Here is a 20,730-nt window from a genome sequence, read left to right as displayed (position 1 = left end):
ACGCTGGGATCCAGCGGTGACGGCTCACAATGCGACTCGCTGCTCTCTTCGCCGTGTTTGCCACTGCTGTTGTCATCACTGCCACTATCCGTACTGCGTATCAAACTTGGGCTTGCTCTACTCCCGAAGACATAGCGTCTACTAGATGATCTCGACGATTCACTGCTAGTCGCGGGTTCGTGCTGCCAGGTCGACGAAGACAAGCGGGAGGGCAGCACGGCTGATGGAGTGCGCGGTGGTCGGAAGAACGACTGCTGGTTCGCATCTGACAAGAGCGAGCCAGCTCGGTAGGATGCTGGCGATGCCAGGCGGGGAAGAGACGTAGAGAACTGGCCGTGCGTCACATCAGATTGTTCATCCAATGCAGGCAGTCGGGGGCTCGAAGGATTAGTTGGACGTTGTCTTAGCTGACGGAGACCATACACCTGGGGCCGGCCTCCTCCGTACTCATGTGCTTCCGTGTTGACTCCGCTGAGGCAGGCGCCTCGTACTAGAGCACCAAGATCAAGCACTGCGGGGATAAACAAGAGCACCACAATCACCACTGCATGTATGGCCAGGATAACATAGCCAACAGCCATACGTGGCCCATGCGCAGTTGCGTATGGCAGGAAGGCACTTTGAAGAGCCAGGATCGCCAGTCGAAGAAGTGGCATTGCACCCGAGCGACTCGAGAGCGGTGTTGTCCTCAAGATGATCGCCTGCAAGGCCAATTGGCAGACTTCTGACCCCAAAAGTATGAATAGCTGCGCCGTACCGTGTAATTCCAAACCACCGTGGGTGATGCCTCGGAGAACAAGCATGACATAGACGCCAGTTGAGTAGTAGCTCCGCATGCGCGAGGGACTTGCCGCGTCACCGTGGTTCTTCGAATCATCGACCAGCAGATAGCCCATGTTGCGCGGGTCTCCATAGGATGTTGCCCACCAAACGAGGAGGATCAAGGCGCAGACAATAGCAGAGGCGGCCACAGAGTAGTAGATGGGGATGTTCCCGACGTGAACCAGCTGATACGTTGTCCACGCCACCAGCGGAACAAGTAGGTACGCACAGAACAGGCGAACTGCGGTCCACAGAACAGCCGTGAGGTCGGCTCGCTGGTCGCCGCCGTGACGGAAACTCAACGAGTGGGTCGATCGAAACCAGTCTCTCGACCAGGTCAGCTTGACGCCCAGGTACACAAGCACGACCAAAGCAAAGAAGATCAAGGCAGCTAGGGAGACAATGTTCAGCCAATTGTCAACGGTGACGGCGCCGCCGACCACCTGGGTCATGACCTCCAAGCCAGCGGACCCCGTCATGGTTCCATTGCTCTCGTAGATGCCGTCCGAGACGCCTGGATACCAGCTCTTTCTCTGCACCATCCCGGCGGGAAACATGAGCGTGGACCAACTGGTGCGACTGGCGACAGGCTGCAAGAATCCTGGATAGTGCAGACTCAGCGCGGCCGAGAAGAAGATGAATTGGAGGTAGGAGAGATAGTCAGCGACGCGTGTGACGTGGCCATGAGAAGATTCCCTTGTCGAAGGACCCAAGTCTTCACTACAGTCGTGTGACAGGTTTGCAGTCTCCCGCCACAGGGCCACGAGGACAATGAGCGCGAAGATGCAGATGGGCGCCCATGTGATGGCCCGGACAAAGGGCCCAGGGAGCTCTGGCGTCAAGTGCGCGTCGATACAGCCCTGCACCACGTTGGCGGAGTTGCGCAGCTCGACACGGAGCAGGTATGTGTTGATGAGATGAGGCTGAACAACGTTCAGGTCGAACTCATAGTACCCCCAGATACCGCCCAGGCATGTGTAGTTGGATGAGACTGCGTCGTAGACGTGGACACTGCCCAGAGTCGACATCTTCAGGTTCGCTGTCGCATTGTTCCCCTGGCGCTCTGTCTCGCACTGGTCGTTCCGCCCCAAGTTGTCGGCAATGTCGAGTTGAAGCTGCATGTGGCCATCCTCGTACCCGTGAATGAAGGCTTTCATTCCTCGGTCGGTGTGGCCGCCAGCGCAATCATGGGTTTGGACGTACGCCCCTGACACGGCAGCCACCGCGCCCCAAGCTGCCAGGAGCAGATGGCTGCGCATACTTGCAGCAACGACACGGGAGCAGTTCGTTCAATCGTGCTCGAGATGAAAGAGAATGGGCAGCATCTGCGCTCATGGGATGTTCCCCAGATCTCGAATGCCGAAAAAAATTCGTGTCGGGATCCAAGAGGCGGCGATCGCATAAATCACAGGGTCCACTAAGCGTTTGGGCTAGGAGCCAATTTAGCGTGACAGCGTTACTGATATCAATTTTCAGAGATATTTTACAAAACGACGCAATGATCGTAGTTTGTATTGTATCATATATACATGTGCTCTGGCTGGCGTGTTGTCCATTGAGATAGAATCATAATGCCTGGCCGGAGGGTGCGCATGCTGTCACAGGCTGCGAAGGATCGCTGATGAAATGCCCTCTCATTATCCGTATACATAACCCATATTAATTCCGAATAATGAAGCCCTCTGAATCGCTCAAAAGAAAGCAAACGCTTGCTGAAAGATAAAGACAGAACCAAACAACATAGATCTCTCCCCCCTTCCCCAAGAGTGAGGCTCACATACAGTGACTCTGGACTAATGTGCCAGACCATTACACCCTCCCAAAGCTGAACAAGAGCCGTGGTGTCAACCATGAGAACCACCAGTTGTGCTTCTTTACGCTTCTCTGCACGCCGTGGCTGCGTGACGCCTCGGCCTCGGCATCAACAAAGATCTTCCAGCTTCGAAGGCACCACAAGGTCAGGGAGCCGAGCAAGAACATGAAACTCACAAAGAGCTGCGCAGACGTGAACGACGAGGTCTCCCCGGCCATTGCGAACGCAATAGGCTCAGCAAAGGTCGCTGGTGCTACCATGGCGATCATGACAACGCCAATGGTGCTGGTCAGCTTGCGAATGCCAACAACCTCAGCAAGCACCGGTGTAACCGCCGCCCAAAAGGTACCGCAGAGCGAGCCTGCCAAGAGGGCGAAGGCAAGAAGCGACGCGTAGGATGTAGAGGGCATCCACAGCGCGAAGCAGAAGATGGAGGTCAGCAAGGCCGTCAACCCCGCCACGTTGATGCGACCAAAGACGTCGCTGAACCATCCCAGGAAAGGTCGGCCGACGGCCAGGCCGACGTTGAAGAGGGCGTTGGCGACAGTGCCCTGCTGGGCGCTGAGACCGATGGAGTTGGCGTACACTGGCAACGAGTAGAGCAGGATGATATACCCCAGCTCGGTCGAAACGCCCCAGAGAATGATGAGGAGGAGCTCGACGCGTCCAAAATCCCTAGGGTTGAACTTGAACTCCTCCGGAAAAGTGCGCGACCGCCCTCCCCATTCCCTCATGAGCAGGGCAGCAACGCCGTTCCCGGCAAGGGAGCAAAAGGCGAGGATGCGCCACGTCCACTCTATGCCCAACCGTTCCAGGATACTGTGCGCAGCCAGACTGTATATGAGACCGCCAATGCCTGTTCCTGAGGTAGCCAGGCCGACCGCAAGACTCCTGTTCCTGGTGAACCAAGGTGGCAGGAGCTGCGAGGCGGTGACATAGCAGAGACCCATGCCCCAGCCGAAGCAGAACCCTTGGGTGAGGAACAGTTGCCATACCTTGGTCGCAAAGGATGATGTGAGCAACGCCACAAAGATCAAGACAGATCCCACAAGTGATGTCGGCCGTGAACCGAGGTACTTTCGCACCGTGCCCACGAGCGGGGAGACCATGAGGGCCTGCGAGATGGCAAGGCCGCCTATGATGCCAAACTCAAGATGGGAGCCCTCGATCTGGTGGGTGCGGAGATAATAGGCCATAATAATGGCCCAGGCCTGTAGGGATGGTCAGTCAGTCAAATGGTCCACAAGTCTGCGAGCATAGCACTCACAGATGCGATGCCCCATGTGTGCGTGTTCACCAGGAACAAGCCGACAGCGACAACCCAGCCATAGCCACCGTCCGGAGGCGTCGGCTCGACACTCACGACGTTTGTCAGGTTTTCCTCGCCTGACGGGTCGTCATCACACCATGACGAACGTCGTGAGGTCGTTGCGCGCGAGACAGGCTCTGGCGTCGGGAGCACATCCATCTGTGTGTCATTGTCGTTCGCTCGTTGGGCGATGCTGAGCGCCATGTCTCTCAGCCAACAGGTGTTGATAGATATAGATGAGGGGTTGCCTGGTGTCTTGAATCCATCAAAAATCGGGGCATACTTGGTGTTTTTATAAGGAAGATATCCTTCATCGTCCGATCTCGGCTGTGGCTGCTCTGTTGGGGGGGCGTTATTGAAAAGTCGTGTTGTCACCTGGAGGGCGTGATCGGGAGTTGGTGGTGATTGTCTTCCTCCAGGTGTCCCGCCTGCCCGATAAAAAGCTTAAAACAGGCATTGGTGCATGGGAAATCCACTCGATCGGTGTCTGCGGGCCAATATGCATCGGATGCCTAGACACCCATTCCTCGCGGACCCCGTAGGAACGTGGAGAACAAGGCGCGAAAGCTCCCTGAACGAAAACTGCTCCTCTTGGCATGAGGAGCCGAGAATTCTGGAGAACATGTCATGCAGCCGTCACCGACAGAGTCTCGCGGTGGTCTTGCACAGAATTATCTGGGACAAGGCACGCACTACATCAGTGACATCAGGTTCGAACGGAGATGGAGTAAAACATCATAGGGTGATGTCCAGGACGCCATAGATACCTGTAGATACACATCAAAAAGACAGGAAATGCCCAAATCCGTAAAACGCCCAGCGCGCCCCAGTCGAAAGCAATTGTCATCAATGGCCCGTTTGCTGAGCCAACAATAGTCTTATACTTCCTCCAACATGGTATCAAAGAAAATCTAAGCCGACTTTTGTGTGCGGTTGAAGATGCCAGCGACAAGACAGTGATCACGCTCAAAAGGTTCTTGGTTTTGTTAGCATCGCTCTTGATGCAAGGATTGATGTGTGAAGAGACTTACCCAGAGTAAGCTGGAACTTGGGCTTGATGCCGTCTGCGCGCATCTTCTGGACCTCGGCGGCAAAGACCTCGGCAGCAGGCGCCGTCGAGTCGATACAGTTGGCCTTGATGGAGATCAGCACGCCACCGCCGGCCTTGAGGAACCAGTTGGCGTTCATAGCAACGATACGGGCTTGGTCAGGCTGGGCCACATCGGCAAAGATGACATCAACCATGGGCACCACCATGCGGTAGCGGGCGGGCTGACGGGCGTCCTCGACGATGGGGACGACGTTGGTGCGCTTCGAGGCCATGCTGACGAGATCACGCCCGGAGCGCGAGGAGAACTCGACGGCGTAGACGAACCCAGTAGGGCCGACAAGATCGGCTACGTGGGACACGGAGGTACCAGAGGCACCACCGAGGTACAGCACGCGCGAGCCAGGCTTCATGTAGATGTCGTCGGCACCACCAGCAATCGCAGCGCAGAGCTTGCTACGGAAGGGGTTCCAGGTGCGGTACTCGACCTTTGTGGTCGTTTGGCTGCCATCCTCGTTGGTCTGAACCTCGTCGACGGACACGCGCTTCTCGCCGTACACCGACTCGCCAGGGGTGATGTTGCGGGTCGCGATACCATCTTCCTTGCCGCCGCGGACAACAAAGACACCAGGGTGACGGTGAGGCTCGACAATGACCTTGGCACCGCCCCTCTGGCCAGCACCGCCGCCGCGGCCACCGCGAGCGCCGCCGCGACCTCCTCCACGGCCGCCCATGGGCTTGCCAACGCCTGGAAGTCACGATTAGTTTTCATTTCTCTTGCATCAGTCTGCCCAACAGGGCCGTCATTGCGTACCACGACCACGGCCACCACCAAAGCCACCGCGACCTCCACGGTCACCGAAGCCTCCGCGACCTCCACGGGCACCGCCGCGACCGCCGCGGTCACCAAATCCTCCGCGACCACCTCGGCCGCCGGCACCACCGCGAGGAGCACCACGTCCGAAAGGAGGCATTGTCAAGGACCGGTTGTCAAGAGACGAATGGAAATAGTATAATAGCGAGATTCAGGCGTCTCGCTTTTCGATGCGATCGATCGGTTCGCACGAATGGACTCGGCTTGACGTTGAATTGGGAGGGGGGGACCGAAAGATTAATATTGTAGCCTCGCAGAACGGAAGAAATTTTTAGAGCTTCAAAATTTTGGTCGCAGGCGGATGGCTGGCTGTCCGTCTCCACATCATTTGGAGCCGATAAGAGCTTATCAGACCGAACCTTTTCCGGTTGCCAAGGATGGAGATTGTTAGTCAGCAGTCCGACAGACGCACGTGATTCTGCCCACCGTCTGAGTGCGATTGAGAATCAGCACAACAGCATCTTTCAGGAACGAGAAGATCAATTGAATCGAGGAAAAATTTCAATCTGACACTGTTCTGGTCTTCTCTCCCCTTTTTGCCTCGCTTGGTCACTTTTGTCTTCGTTGTCGTCCAGTGCACCTTGGACAGTCGCAGGGCACTCAAACCCTAACAAATCACCAGAGTGGATCTGCAGTGCGCGCCTGCCTGGCATCCCCTCCACTATTGGGCAAAAGTTGCAATTTCTCAAACCTCAGCCAGCCGAAGACGACTCGTTGATTCTCATCTCCCCACTAACCTCACAGCAGTCACAATGGTGAGTACCGACGCCCCTGCGGATGTTACGGTCGATCGAATTGCTGTCGTACTACGTCCATCGAAAAAAAAAAAACCCTCAAAAAGATTTCATCACAAGGACGAATCTTTGTTGTCGCCGCCAGCTGTTCGATCGACCGACCACAACACGCCGCGACCGAACAGGTCCCCTTTTCTCGAGACGAGAACATCTCCCAGCTAACCATCGTCACCCACATAGGTCCGCTACGCCGCCACCGAGATCGAGCCCGCCAAGTCGGCCCGCGCCCGCGGTGCCTACCTCCGCGTCTCCTTCAAGAACACCCGCGAGACCGCCCAGGCCATCAACGGCTGGAAGCTCCAGCGCGCCGTCACCTTCCTCGAGAACGTCCAGGAGCACAAGGAGGCTGTTCCTATGCGCCGCTACGCCGGTTCGACTGGCCGCACCGCCCAAGGTACGGAATACATATGAGACAAGGGCCTGTAGAGGAGTCTTCCCCCACCCCTTCACACGGGGAGAGGGAGGCTTCGAGGATCTATCTTTGAATAGGAGGACTAACGTCCCGCGCACAGGCAAGCAGTTTGGTGTCTCCAAGGCCCGCTGGCCCGTCAAGAGCGCCGAGTTCATCCTCGGTCTGCTCAAGAACGCCGAGGCCAACGCCGACGCCAAGGGTCTCGACACAGGCAACCTGATTGTCAAGCACATCCAGGTCAACCAGGCCCCCAAGCAGCGCCGTCGCACATACCGTGCCCACGGTCGTGTATGTTCTCCCTGGGATGTGTATCCCATTGTCCTTTACTAACGCTCCCAGATTAACCCGTACATGTCCTGCCCCTGCCACATTGAGCTCATCCTCACCGAGGGCGAGGAGGTCGTCCACAAGTCGGACCAGGTTGTCGGCCGCGAGGAGATCCGCCTCAACTCGAGGCAGCGTGGTGTCCGCACCCGCAAGGCCATTACCGCCGCTTAGATGCTGAATAAACAAAACACCCCAAACTTCTTCTGCATTCATCCATCTCACGAAATTCTGGACGGCGTTTGACACGAGATAAAAACAAAACAACCAACGGGTGGAACAGGAAGCTCCTTTGTTTTCTTTGGTGTACACGGTGGCATTCCCAGGGACAGCAGCACATGGCGAGGCTTTCTTTGACGAGGTTAGATCAATGGAAAGACCTCACAAGAGAAAACTTTACGTGAATGGCGTTCCGCTTGTCCTGTCCTGTCATATGGTGTATGCGAACGGGGGTATCATAATTCTAACGCTCTCTACGACGTGACCATGCTTTTCGCCGTAAATCCTGCAAGTAGCCCAAAATCAAAGGCCATCGGATCATTCACTGCCCAGGCGAATTGACAGAGCCTGTGAATCGAGCCGCGCCGGGCGCGTCCACGCCATCCAGTATCGCATCCGCAATGATGCTGCCGTCGTACACGTCGCTCCACCCAAACCTCATACCGTACATGTTTTCCAAATTGTCCTTGTCCACCTCGCGAACATAGGGCAAGATGCGGGCGGCCAGTTCATCCTTGCAGCTCTGCATGGCTGGGACCAGCCGCGCTGGCCCAGCTGGCAACGCCGGCGTACGGGCGACGTCGGCAATGTCAGGGGGCATGAGGACCCTGGTATCGACCTTGGGATGCTTGACCCAGATGTAGCCGCACGATTTGAAAGAGGCGCATCGTATCTTATAGAGACCTTCGTCCTCGAACAGCCGGATCGCGTCAGGCACGTACTTGCTCAGTGCGGACACGGCCAGGTCCCGTTGTTCAGCAAGCTCGAGACGGTCGAGACTCTCGTCCCGAGAAGCCCTGTTGCTGCAAAAGTGCCCTACCATGTGAGACCACGTGAACCACCGAGGTTCGCCCCCCATGTCTATTTCTTCCGCGGCGTCCTCATTGTTCTGAGCGGGGTGGTGGACGGGTAGGGGATGGTTGTGGGCCCAGAGACCAGCTGGCACCGCCATATGAGCGGCATGGTGCTGTGGTGCCTGGTCAGCCGGTGCCACGGGCCCGGAGAGTGACACGGACTCGAGCTCGAGCTTCTCCAAGGAGGCGAGGCCCATGCGGCGGATCGTTTGCAGGAATGCGTCGGGTGTGAACCAGCAATTCTTGAGGGAGAGATGCTTGATGTGCGGCAGGAACAGCAACGCCCCTTGGTCCTCCTTGACGAACCCATGGATCATCAGGTTGCGAGGGCGGTCGACGATGGGGGCCGGCAGCACGTACTGGTTGCGCTGGGCAAAGCTCGGGGCGAACTCGCCGCCACATATCCACTCAAAGTGCAGGCTTTCAATGTTGGACTGAGGGCCGATGCAGTTGTTGATCAGATTGTACACCTTGCCTACCGCTTGCACGGGGGATACTGGTAGATCGTCTATGCATCCGGGGGATCGTTTGACGATGCGGCGCCAGTCGGCAATGACACCGAGGGACACTTGAGATACCTGGGGCAAGTTCAGCCAGATCCTCGGGTCGTTGAGGATTTGGACCTGACAGCTAGGGATGCTGGCGAATGTGAGGGTCGTCAGGTTCTGGAGGAAATTCGGTGGTCCTCGGTCCGCGATGGCCAGAATGTAGGATTGGATCATGGCTCGGTGCGCCCACTCCAACTCCAACAGCAGCTCCTTTTGAGCCAAAGTCAGATCAGTAGGCATAAGGGGAGGCCGTGGATGATTTCGGTGAGCGTGGTAGTCGTCGACGCGTACGTCTTCGGTGCTTATGGATTCAGGCCCAGCCATGGTGTCGAAGATGGTTCTGTATCGTGGGCGTGGTGTTGCGTTGCCAGTTTCAGCGCCCACGTCGACCACCGGCACTGCAGGGTCATCGCCCAGTTCAAGGCTCTCGAGATCCCGATGCTCTGTTGCGAGGAGGATCTGGATGGCCTCGTCGACTTCTTGGCCTCTGTAGCCCACGTCCTCCATCATCCGCTCGAGAATGCGCTCTTTGTGATTCATCGAGTCAGATGTCAGCTTGCTGCGGGAGCGCGTCAGGCCATTGAAGTCGGTCAGCGTGACAATATCACCGTCTGCATCGCTGTCGGTAGACTGTCTAGATCCCCGACGCCAATTCTGGTTGGTGAAGACTGGCCGTGAAATCGCACGGCCCCGCGCCTCGGTGTCAGGACGCAGGAGGAAGCCCAAGCCGGCATCACAGCACAAGCCCAAATTCGTGACTTTTGTGAGACACCACAAGGCATGCTTCAGGCTTTGAGTTTCATCGGCTGTCTGCTCGATGCTCTGCAGGTGGGTGTAGCGGTTGTACGACTGGTGAGGCCATCGGTAGATTCCCCAGAACGCGGGCAAGGCTTCCTGTACAGCCTTGATCGGTGGATACGCCAGCGCGTCTTCGTTCAGCTCCAATGAAAGAGCAAACCGAAGTATGTGGTGGCCAAAAGTCTTGAAGATGCTGCCGCCGTTGCTAAAGAGAGCCGACGAAGGATGCTGGCGCACGCCTGTCTCGTCGGGTGGTAGAGTGCCGTACAGCTCGGAGCGGAAGGGCACTACGACATTTCTGAAGTAGTACGACGACACCTTGTCCTCAAATTCCCGGCAAACAAGTCGTAAGGATCTGATCTCGGAGCGATTGAGGTGGGCCACGATGATCTCGAATATCTCCACGGGGATCTCGCCAGCAGGCCACTGCGGCTGGGCCGGTGTGCCGTGCGCTAGCTTGCAGCGCTTTCTCGGTGATGGCATCGCATCGGAAGGAAACGGCAACATGTTGTCCTCATCGGGCGCATTTTCGTAGGATGAAGCTTCGGGCGTGGTGGACATGATGGCTGCTTGATGGGGGGTCGCCCCACCAGCAGCTCCGTGTGGTAGAGGGTTCAATCTGCGCTCCGCTGGCCCATTGTCCATTGTCTCTTGGTCGCGCTGTCTCTTCATTCGGTCGGGAGGCAAAAGCTAGGGGTCATGCTCAAAGTGCACCGTGGCAGAAGAAACCGAAAGTCGGGGTGGGAGGTCGAATTGCTCGGGAGGCCGATGATGCAGTCAGTGATGGTGATGGTGGGGCGGGCTGCGACTCGGCGACGTCTGTCACCCCAGCTAGCGGAAAAGTGTGGTGCAACAACCGGCAGAAAGACCGAAAGACCAGTTGTCAAACGATGGTTTTGTATGCTTCGGTGATGGAGAAACGTGCGCGCACAAGGTTCACGTCAGCGAGCGAGGTGGTAACAGGAGATTGTGGTGGACCAGTCGTCGTGGTTGGCGGTGGCGCAAACTTCGCTTGGTCACTGGCGCGGCATCCCACGGCCCATTCACCACCACGGGCTCAATGCCTACCCGAGGGGCTATTGTAAACTTTGGGATGAAAGCGAGCGCATTGGACGGATGGCGCGCGCGGTGATACAAGGCGATATAGATGAATGCGTGAGGAGTGGGAGAGAAACGCATAGGAAAGCGCTTTCCTATAGTTGTGCGACCAACAAATCCTGGGGGTCAAGTGATCGATCCGCGGAGTTTTGCCCAACGTGATCATTCACGAGGGGCTCCACGAAAAAGTAACACCACACGATGGCTTGCGCATTTCGTTGTGCGTTCATGTCTTCAACTGACAAGGGTATTGTATTTTATACGAATGCTGGCTGCCGTTGCAAGCACAGCGAAACAGACAGAAGTAAAAGAGCCCGCGATAATGAATCCACCTTTTGCTTAGGTACCCTACTCGCTGTCCTTGTCAACCTCATCGCCGTCGAAGAACCAGTAGCTATTCGGGGTCAGTATGCCCAGTGCCATACATTCAGAATCAGAGAAACACTTACGAGGTTGCGTATTGCACTTCAAATGTCTTGCCCATGCCCTCGCAGGTAGCAGGAGGGCTGCCTCCCGCCGTGTCCACACGGTACACCTCCCTGATCCTGCTGGAATCCCCCGGGACAGCGTCGAGCTTCAGCCAGGCCACAGCCTTTTCGCCTTTCTGGCCAACTGCCGCGGTGCTTGGGGCGGCCGTGTCGTCGGTCTTCTTGCAGTGCACCTCCTCCCCGCCGAGGTCGAAGTACGGCGTCGTCGCGTCGGTGAAGTAGTGGATGCCGGTGGACGTGAGAGGCGAGGCGCCGAGCTCTGTCGAGTTGAAGCGCACAGCCATGGAGGGGAGGCGTTCAAGAAGATCAGGGTAGAGCGCTGCGATGCAGCCCACGTCGAAGAGTTGTGCCAGTGCGCCAGCGGCCTTGGGCGCTTCCGAGGGGTCCTCTCCACAGGTGTAGTTCTGTGTGCCGCGGCCGACGAATACGTGCGATACCGTGAGGCCTTCGCTTGGGCTTGGAAGAGGCTCAGGTGCTATCTGTGTCAAGGTCTGTTCCGTTGGCTGGGTAGTAGGTGATGAGTGAACCTACCAGTAGGAATCTTGGCTTTGGAAACGTCGCATGTCGGGGGATCCGCTAGGACCTTGGCCAGCTGCACCCTCGTGGCCAGTGTGTTGAAGTAATCTGACAGGGCCTCGAGTGTGTTGTCCGGGTTGAGGATGCTCTTCAAGTTGAAGTCGGGAAACGTGGGAGCCGCAGAGGCCACGCCGACCAGCGAGCAGACCAACACGGAGAAACGCATCTTGGAGACTGTGCAGGTGCGTAATCGAAGATGGAACAACAGTAACAGCAAGAGAAGACGTTTCAAAGCAGAGTCAAGAGAGAACAGGGAAAGATCAGAGTAGGAAAGACAAAGAAAAGACAAGAAAAGGGAAAAGACTCTTTCTCGAGTTTGTCAGGATGACAGTGGCGACGACAATCAATTCTGGCCGGAGGACAGGATCTGAGATATAGACTCCAAGCGCCAAGTTCACGAGCCGCCCAGCGAGCTGCGTTGATCGGTTCATTGGGCGAGAAGCTGTCTGCGTGTAGATCTGGCAGATGCTAGCCGCCGATCAACAAGGGTGTGCCATGATTGGTCGCCGTGTAAGCGCCGGGATGGATATCCTCGAGATAGAGCCTCGAGACGGGGTGAAAGACTTCGGAGGACATTGGGATAATGGATAGTCGTGGGCAGATGGATGAGTCTCTGTGTCAATGTTGAGATCACTTCGTTGGGCTTCGAATGAGCCGAGAACCTACTCAGTTAGCTAAGTGATGGTGGACATCCCGGCCATGCCAAACCCCTATCATACAATCCCAGCACACGTGTAGCACGACTGACTGCCCGCATTGAATGCTCGCTGTCCAACGCGTCATGCTATGCATCCGCCATGCTCCCTACAAGAGGCTGCCACACGGCGCCTAGCAGACACCCCCCAAACACGCAGATACTCAGCTGGATCTTGGAAGCTGGGAGCCGGGGTCTGCGAGCCAGCCAGCTGCCAGCCCGACTGCCATCCTAATTCCCGAGACGCTCCCGGGTCCCAAAATAGATTCATCTTACATGTACAAGTTAGACTGAACCCGCTGATTGGCTGATGTAACGCGGTCGCCTAGGCGGCCGGCGCGTGGACCGACCCACCGCATTGGCATACAGATCACCGACAGAAACGACCACGCGTGGACAAATGTCATGATATGCATTCAGCAAGCCGCCAAAAGATCAATCGTACACATGGCGATTCCTATCGCCCTTGGAATCCATCCTGCTTCCAGTCACCATGCTGGACCGGCGCATCCCCTACCCTGCCGCCCGCACCAGCGCCAGCGCCAGCGGCCGCGCCAGCAACCGCAGCGGTATTGCCTAGCTGGGTCGCGTGCTGCTCGAAGTCCGCCGAGCCAAGCCAGTAGAGGGTGAGGAAAACGAGCAAGTGCAGGGCCACGCAGTACGCTGCAAACACATTCCTGCTGGTCCGCGATGCTAGCACCATCCTTGTGACTGAGTAGACGGCTCGCTCAGGGATGCTCATCCGACGATATGCCCTCGCCGACTCCCGCCCTCTAAACTGAGCAAAGGGGGAAAGATTTGACTCATAGGCCTTGCGGTATCGATCCATCTCTGGACCTGGACTGGTCGAGCCTATCGATACCGTGGAGGGGTTGGGGTTGGATGCGTATGTGGACGAGGAGGAGGCCGTCGCGCCGCCACGGTTATAGGTTGACACGTACCGCGTCTTCTCGTATAGGTTGAGATTGTCCTTTTGCAAGGCAGCAATCTCCTGCCGCAGCTGCTGCACTGAGCGATGCGTCTCCGACAGCTCCTTCTCAAGCTCCGCGTTCCTCTTCTTGAAGCGATCGCGCTGCGCCGTGACCATGGGCAGGATCCCTGACCCGCCGCCGACAGGCTCCCGGTCTCCGGGCCCAGATCTGGGATCAAGGCCGCTGATAATGGATGAAGTGGGCGAGGATCGTCCTCCCCGGCGTGTTGTCGTAGGGGGCGCGCGCGAGATGTAGGTTCCTGCGACGGACGCTCCCGAGGGGAAGGCGTTGGCGCCCTCGGCGTGCATGTTCTCCAAGTCCGACTCCAGCTTCTCATTCAGGTTTCGCGCCTTTTCCAACTCGGCATTTGTCCGTGATAGATCCTCTTGAAGCGTCGCGAGCTGAGTCTCAAGCTCTTGGTATGACACGCGCAGCAGGGTCATGTCGTCGCTCAGCTTCTTGTTGCGGCCGAGCAGCATTGTCTCGAGCGTGTCGCCCTTGGCACCAGCCTCGGCCTTCTCCGTTGCCTCGTCGTCATCGCCTGTAGCAAACTCGATGCTCTTTAGGACCTCGAGCTCCTGCTTGACCTCGTCATAGTCGCTCCACTTTTCGACCTTGACCTTGAGCGCCTCCTTTTCATCCCGAAGTCGGGCAGCTTCCCTTTCAATGGATCGCAACTTGGCGTCGAGCTCCCTCTTGACCCCTTCCCGCTCCACGCGTGCATTGTCCAGCTTCCTGATCAACGAAGAGTTCTCGGAGCGCATGCGCATGTATCCAGGGTCGTCTTCCAGCGATGTTTCGGCGTGCTGTGTCGATGCAGATGATTTGGCCTGCGCGAGCTCGAGGCGCATCTGTTCGTTGCGTGCCTCGACTTCCGCTAGCCTCGCGCTGGTTCTCTCGAGGTCAGAGTGAAGCATTTCGACTTCCGCACTTGACACATGGTTGCGCTGCGCATCCTGCTCGCCCGCAGACTTGCCCAATCGTTGGTTGACCTCGTAGCTGGCGCGCATTTCGTTCAACAGACGCTCCTGGTTCTCGGCCTTCTCCTCCAGGCTCTTTTCCTTGGCCTCCCAATTGTCCTTCTTCTCTTCTAGCACAGCCGACCATGACGACTCGACCTCCTTGACGCGCATGTCTAGATTGTCTTCGATTTCCTTGCGAGCGGTGCGCTCGCTCTGCAGCTTGGTCTCCGTCTCCTCAAGCTGCGAGGTGACTTTGGCCAGGTTCTCCTGCAGATGTTTGTTTTCCTCAGTAAGCTTGGGCATCGTGTCTTCGGAAATGAGCATAGCATCCACCGAGGCTTCGAGCAAGGGGTATGGGTCGGTCACTTCAGACAGCGAAGTGTACGTCTGTAGGAAGGCCGAGTTGACGGATTTCGAGTGGTTCGTAAGCACATCGATGAAGCCCTGGTACGCTGGTCGAGGGTTAGTTTGGCTGGTGCTGGGAGATTGAGAGCTACCTACCTTTGAGCAGCCCCTTGACTTCCGAGAGTTTGGACTCATCGTCAAGCTTGCGAAAGTCCTTGGTCTTTTGCGCGAGTTCCTTTCGTTGCACGGTTGAGTCGCGTTGGTAGGTGACGATTTCGGAGGCCGTGTTGTCGAGCTTCGAGGTAAGACTGGTCAGGTCAAGATCTACTGGCGTCAACACTGATCAAGCGTGGAGCGCAATGAACATACTCCTCCACATGGAAATAGCATGTTGAAACTTGTTCTCGCCCTCAAAGGTTGGTGTCGTTTGGTCTGTGGTGGGCGCAGCCGCTACCGCCGCCTCAGCAGCAGCCTGCTCAGCAAAGATGACTGGGTCCGCCATGCTGCTCTCGGTTGGCTATCCGCACGAGCATCGAGTGGTGGTTACGGCGCAGCGTCGTCAGGCAATGTTGGGTGCTAGATGAGCGAGGTCAAATACTAGTAGGTTAGATGCAACGTGTTGGAGAGCGTGCCTGGCCAGACACGCAAAGTTCCCGCCCAGAGTCAGTCCCCTGGACGGATTTGGAGCTGCGCCCACTCCACTCGGTGTCAGCCGCCGCCTACTGACTTAAGTACCTGCGTGTAGTCCAGGCACTGCGCATCACCAAACATCGCCAAAAGCTTCCCGTCCATCTACCTGCCTTTCCTCGCCCATCTCCTTAGCTCAGGGACCACTTCCACCATCGTCTGGGCACTCTTGGAACACCCGAGGTCAAGCTCTTCCGCAGATCGAATCGACCGCGAATCTATCATGCCTGCAGCCTCTCGATGAGCTCGTTCTCAGCGCGCCGTGATGACGTCGAGTGCCCTGGGCCAAGGGCAGCTACACCAGCGCGATGATGGGCCGTTCGTTCTAAAATCACTATTGGACGATGTCCCCTTGTCAGCCGACGGATCGCAATCCGACGTTAAGATCAATTGCGTCGACTACTACGACCACAACCTCTACGTTGGCACGAGCGCATCCGAGCTCTTGCACTTTGTCCAAATACCACCCGATCCCAACGAACGTAGCGCGCGACCTGTATATATCCTCGCCTCACGCCTCGGACCCTACTATGCCGAACCATCAGGTGGCTTCTCTGGCACGTTGCCCGGTGTGCAGCAGATCCTCATACTCCCTCGTGCCGGCAAGGCTTGCATACGATGCAATTGGACGGTCACATTCTACTCGTTGCCTGAGCTCAGTCCCGCCTACGGGAACAAGAAGCTGAAGAACTGTAATCACATCGGTGGGGTCGACTTGAACGAGCCCTTGGACGCGGGCCATGGGGAACCTGCGGCGCAAACTGTCTTGGTCTCCATGAACAAGATGATCCAGGCCATTCGTATCGGGGAGGCACCGCGTATTGCGCACGACATACCGCTGCCCGGAAGCACCCTGTCTGTCCGTCGAGACTCCATTGCTTGCGTCGCCGACTCCAAGTCGTACTCGCTGCTCGATGTTGAGCGCCAGCTACGCATCCCGCTGATGAGCATATCATCGCAAGATGAATCGCCCCCACCCGGGGAGATTGGCCATGCGCAGACGCTCCCCGTGGCGGCAGCTGGAGGCGTTACTAGGAGTAACTCGTCGGTCCACGCCCGACCCTCGTCTTCTGCCCATGGCCATGGTCGGAGCACAAGTCTCGGTGGTGCGATTCTCAAATCCGTTCGCCCCGATCGACCTGCTGAAACGGAAGAGGCCGAGATGCCGGATCCTGGACTGTCCATGCCTTCACCGTCTCCGTCAGATACCGTCGCGTCTCCGTCAGTTGACAAGCCACTACCGCAGCCTCCATCACGCACAGGCACGCCTAGCCAGACAACATCACCTCGGCCTGAGCCGAAACAGGTCTTCTTGAAACCACACATTGCCTCCCCGACGCCGGAGGAGTTCCTCATCATCAGGGGAACCAGTCCCATCGAGCCCTGCATTGGCATGTTTGTAAATCTGGACGGCGATCCGACTAGGGCACCTATCAGCTTTTCGCGATATCCCAAGGACGTTGTGGTGGATGGAGGTCAAGTGTGCATGACAGAAGCGACCTCTGCACTACAAGAGGACGACGACGGGTTCGTTATTGCATCGTTAGCTAAGGAAACCCCTGATGGATTGCGACATGGCCTCGACATTCAGTCACTCGATGCCGACCGACCCGAGAGCGACCGTCACTGGCTCGAGGCGGAGGGGGTTGAGCGCGGCACTGTCTATGGAATCAAATCATTGACCGGAAGTGAGGAGACGGAGCTGGAGGACATCGTCCTTAGGCTGTGTCAGAAGAGGTATACGCCTTTCTCAAAAAGCCCAGCTGCGTCCACGTTGTCGCTCAAAAGTGCAGACTCGCGGACAGACGCATCGATGGAGCGATTGTCCAAAGAAAGGGAGCTGTTTGAGAGAGACGACTCACAGGACCGCGACTCGCTACCCGAAGGCTGGGAATCGAGTCACAAGACCGAAGCCGAGGATTTTGCGCGACGCTTAGCCAAGGCAGAAACAAAGCTTGCTGTGTGGGCGGGCCGCCGTATCTGGTGGGCGATGCGCAACCCCTTGGTCGTAAGGTACGACTCGGTACTCGAGGCCGCGTGCCCCGGAGGCTATGCGCATCCCCAAAAGCTCGACCGCAGGGCAGTAGTCAATGTTCTTGGAGCTGTGCGGCGACGTGACGCGCGCTCTGAGCTCGAATTCTTGACCTTTGGCTATCTGCGCCAAAAGGTCAGCTTGCTGCTACTCACGAGCTTGCTCAGGACGCCCACGGGAGAGGAGTTCACCGACACCGAGATGAATGCCTTGGAGGAGGTTCTGATTGAAGGCAGCCTTGATCCAAGGGTGGTCCTCTCGCTTATTCCTGGAGTACGCAACGAGATCATCGAAGGTCGACGTGGCATCTGGATCTATGGGGGCGTGAAACAAGCAGCCGACACTTTCCGACACACGAGCGAGTTTGAGCGGACTGTGAAGGATGCTGTTAGCACGCTGGGTCCCCGTGTTTTACATTTCCTACGACGCTTCCTCACCTCGTGGCGTGGGATGAAGGGGCTGCCCAGTATATCCGATGAAAGTGAGGTATTCAGGACTGTCGACGCAGCACTGTTGCTAGTATTACTCGAGCTGGACAGGTCTGCTCCGCCGTCGCTGGGCGCCAGGAGCGCGGTCAGGAGAGAGCTCTACGAGGTCGTCGACAAGGGGGTGGAATGCTTCGACAGAGCGGTTGACTTGCTTGAGTCATACCACCGCCTTTACGTGCTCAGCCGTTTGTATCAGAGCCGCAGGATGGCGGCTGAAGTGCTCGGCACATGGAAGCGCATCATCGAGGGTGAGCGAGACGACGGAAACGAATTCGAAGATGGAGAGCAGACCGTGCGAAAGCACCTGGCTAGGATTCGCAACCAGTCCCTCATCCAGGAATACGGCGTATGGCTAGCGAACCGCAACCCGAAACTGGGCGTCCAGGTCTTCACTGAAGACAATGGCAAGACGGCGCGGTTCGAACCCAACCAAGTCGTCGAGCTCCTAAAGGCGGAAGCCCCCAATGCCGTCAAGTACTACCTTGAACACCTCGTTCTTGATAAAGGGCACACTGCCTATGTCAACGACCTGATATCGTACTACCTGGATGTCGTGGTCGACGGCCTTGGAGAGTCACGGGAATCTAGAGACGCTGTCATGGCCACATATGACGCGTACCGCGCGTTGAGCGCACCGAAGCCAACCTATCGACACTTCCTAACAGACAATGCGCCGCCAGAGGATGAGGTTTATCACAGCCGACTTCGACTCTTGCAGTTGCTCAGTGGCGCGCACGACTACGACGCAGGCGCCATTCGCAAGCGCATTGCTGGCCTTTCCGCAGATCTCCTTGTGCCGGAAACCATCATCCTCTCCGGTCGGGAGCGCAACCACAAGGAAGCATTGCGTCTGCTCGTTCACCAGCTGGGCGATTACGACACGGCCGTCGCGTACTGTCTGCGTGGCGGGACCAGCATCGACAGTTTCTCAACACCAGCGGGCCGGGGGCGAGCGCAGTCACTGCCCTCTGTCGCCGAGCAAAGGAGACTCTTCCACGCCGTGCTTCATGAGTTCCTCGCCATAGCAGATGTCAGCGATCGCGTGGAGCAGACGGGCGGGCTTTTGGAACGGTTCGGCGGCTGGTTTGAAATTGACGATGTCTTGGATTTGATACCCGACAACTGGTCCGTGGACGTCGTCGCCGGCTTCCTCGTTGGCGCGCTGCGCAGACTCGTTACACAAAGGAGAGAGGTAGCCCTCACACGAGCCCTCAGCGGCGCAGAAAATCTACGGATAAGCTACGACCTCGTCTGCAAGACGGAGGAGAAAGGGCCCAGTATAGAAGCGCAGAATTAAGAGCGTCTCATGATAATATTTCTTTTTTGCTCATTCGGTGCTGAACCTTTTTTATGACAGCTACCACAAGCCACCGCTCCCTAACATGCTGTTCCTCCTCTTCCCGCTCTGGATCCCAACTTGTCTCCACGCCATCGCAGTCCCTCTCCCAGATGCGTTTCACCACCAGTCCTTCCTCTTTGAGCGTCTCCGCGTCAAAGAAGCCTTTCATCTGGTCGCGGCCCGTGTGGACACCCCCGACAACCCACGCACGCCTCCACGCCGTCCGCGGCCAACAGGTGCGCGCTATCGACTGCATGAGCGATACGTGCTGCCACGGCATCCACAGACAGTCACAGACCAGCACGCGGCATTACAGGCCCTTGTGCGTCTCTAGCTCATCGAGTTGGCCCCATTCATGCCCTATGGCCTACACATCTTTGGTGATCTTGGCCACTGCACCCTCTCCATCCTCTTTTCTGAACGACGGCGCATTCTCCTGCTTCAGATTGCGCGTCACATTCTCCTTTAGCTTCTGTATGACACCGAGCGAACGGGTAATCTGTGACGAGAAGGGTCTGCGCACCAAAGAGTCCGGCCATGATACTCGGCAGTCCCGTGCCGGCGCCAACCTCGGCCACCGTCTTGCCCTGTACGTCTCATGGCCGGCGGCGCCGCGACTCCTTCTTCTCCTCTTCGCGCTCCTCTTCGTCTCCGACCTCCTCCTCCTCAGTGAGCTCGGCGAGAAGCAGGCTGGCGTCCCAGAGGTAGTGGCTGGACAGCTTCCTCTCCTCCCACTTGTCCGGCTCGGTGAAGGAGAACTCGAGATCGTGCGGGAGATGCGGCGATGTGTAGAGCAGGTTGCCCTCGGAGGAGTTCTGGCACGTGACGTCGTCGGGGAAGATGCCGCCGAGGGAGTGGGCGAGGATGTCTTCGGGGGACAGACTGCTGTCGGCCTGCTTGCTCGAAGGAGAGGCGAAAGGTGAGAGACATGGCGGGCTTTGTGTCGCTTCTCCCTTCTTCTGCTTGGTGGGTTGTACCTAGTTGTGTTGCTGGATGAGTCAATTTGACGTGGATCACACTGCCAAATAGATCAGCTCTGAGATCACAGCCAGTACACCTGGACCAGATCACGAGAAGCTAATGTCTTATGTGTGGAAATAATAATGGTTATGCGTCAGAGTACCCAGCGTGGCCTGGCCTCCGTGGGACATGAGTTGTCTGTCTGCATAAGGTGCCCACGGGCGACAAAAATCTCGCCGCCCTCACACTGTGGAGGATGGCCTGTCCCATTTGAT

At 57.2% G+C, this 20,730-nt stretch overlaps 8 protein-coding genes across 8 annotated transcripts; 2 read left to right on the top strand and 6 right to left on the bottom strand.

Moving 5' to 3' along the window:
- Positions 1-165: 165 nt before the first annotated feature.
- J7T54_000716 (Major facilitator superfamily domain) lies at positions 166-4,148 on the bottom strand (the record flags this gene model as incomplete). Its single annotated transcript, XM_051504566.1, has 4 exons — positions 166-329; positions 758-2,073; positions 2,672-3,846; positions 3,903-4,148. 4 exons carry the CDS (start codon positions 4,146-4,148, stop codon positions 166-168), a joined length of 2,901 nt encoding a protein of 966 aa, XP_051364070.1.
- A 707-nt stretch (positions 4,149-4,855) lies between these two features.
- J7T54_000715 (rRNA 2'-O-methyltransferase fibrillarin) lies at positions 4,856-5,966 on the bottom strand (the record flags this gene model as incomplete). The annotated part of the gene is made up of 3 exons (XM_051504565.1): positions 4,856-4,920; positions 4,976-5,740; positions 5,807-5,966. The coding sequence occupies 3 exons, from the start codon at positions 5,964-5,966 to the stop codon at positions 4,856-4,858; spliced, it is 990 nt and encodes a 329-aa protein (XP_051364069.1).
- A 652-nt stretch (positions 5,967-6,618) lies between these two features.
- J7T54_000714 (60S ribosomal protein-like protein) lies at positions 6,619-7,570 on the top strand (the record flags this gene model as incomplete). The annotated part of the gene is made up of 4 exons (XM_051504564.1): positions 6,619-6,621; positions 6,841-7,054; positions 7,173-7,360; positions 7,412-7,570. The coding sequence occupies 4 exons, from the start codon at positions 6,619-6,621 to the stop codon at positions 7,568-7,570; spliced, it is 564 nt and encodes a 187-aa protein (XP_051364068.1).
- Positions 7,571-7,937: 367 nt separating this feature from the next.
- On the bottom strand, positions 7,938-10,376 carry J7T54_000713 (uncharacterized protein; the record flags this gene model as incomplete). Its single annotated transcript, XM_051504562.1, has 1 exon — positions 7,938-10,376. One exon carries the CDS (start codon positions 10,374-10,376, stop codon positions 7,938-7,940), a length of 2,439 nt encoding a protein of 812 aa, XP_051364067.1.
- An 885-nt stretch (positions 10,377-11,261) lies between these two features.
- Positions 11,262-12,143, bottom strand: J7T54_000712 (uncharacterized protein; the record flags this gene model as incomplete). Its single annotated transcript, XM_051504561.1, has 3 exons — positions 11,262-11,307; positions 11,363-11,876; positions 11,933-12,143. The coding sequence occupies 3 exons, from the start codon at positions 12,141-12,143 to the stop codon at positions 11,262-11,264; spliced, it is 771 nt and encodes a 256-aa protein (XP_051364066.1).
- Positions 12,144-13,128: 985 nt separating this feature from the next.
- On the bottom strand, positions 13,129-15,451 carry J7T54_000711 (uncharacterized protein; the record flags this gene model as incomplete). The annotated part of the gene is made up of 3 exons (XM_051504560.1): positions 13,129-15,056; positions 15,106-15,273; positions 15,319-15,451. 3 exons carry the CDS (start codon positions 15,449-15,451, stop codon positions 13,129-13,131), a joined length of 2,229 nt encoding a protein of 742 aa, XP_051364065.1.
- A 450-nt stretch (positions 15,452-15,901) lies between these two features.
- Positions 15,902-19,453, top strand: J7T54_000710 (Transforming growth factor-beta receptor-associated protein-like protein; the record flags this gene model as incomplete). The annotated part of the gene is made up of 1 exon (XM_051504559.1): positions 15,902-19,453. The coding sequence occupies one exon, from the start codon at positions 15,902-15,904 to the stop codon at positions 19,451-19,453; it is 3,552 nt and encodes a 1,183-aa protein (XP_051364064.1).
- A 638-nt stretch (positions 19,454-20,091) lies between these two features.
- On the bottom strand, positions 20,092-20,725 carry J7T54_000709 (uncharacterized protein; the record flags this gene model as incomplete). Its single annotated transcript, XM_051504558.1, has 2 exons — positions 20,092-20,472; positions 20,702-20,725. 2 exons carry the CDS (start codon positions 20,723-20,725, stop codon positions 20,092-20,094), a joined length of 405 nt encoding a protein of 134 aa, XP_051364063.1.
- Between the last annotated feature and the right edge of the window lie 5 nt (positions 20,726-20,730).

Source organism: Emericellopsis cladophorae (genome assembly GCF_022114955.1).
Source record: "Emericellopsis cladophorae strain MUM 19.33 chromosome Unknown NODE_9_length_645218_cov_115_098568, whole genome shotgun sequence".
Classification (NCBI taxonomy): domain Eukaryota; kingdom Fungi; phylum Ascomycota; class Sordariomycetes; order Hypocreales; family Bionectriaceae; genus Emericellopsis; species Emericellopsis cladophorae.
This window is presented reverse-complemented; position numbering and strand designations above follow the sequence as displayed.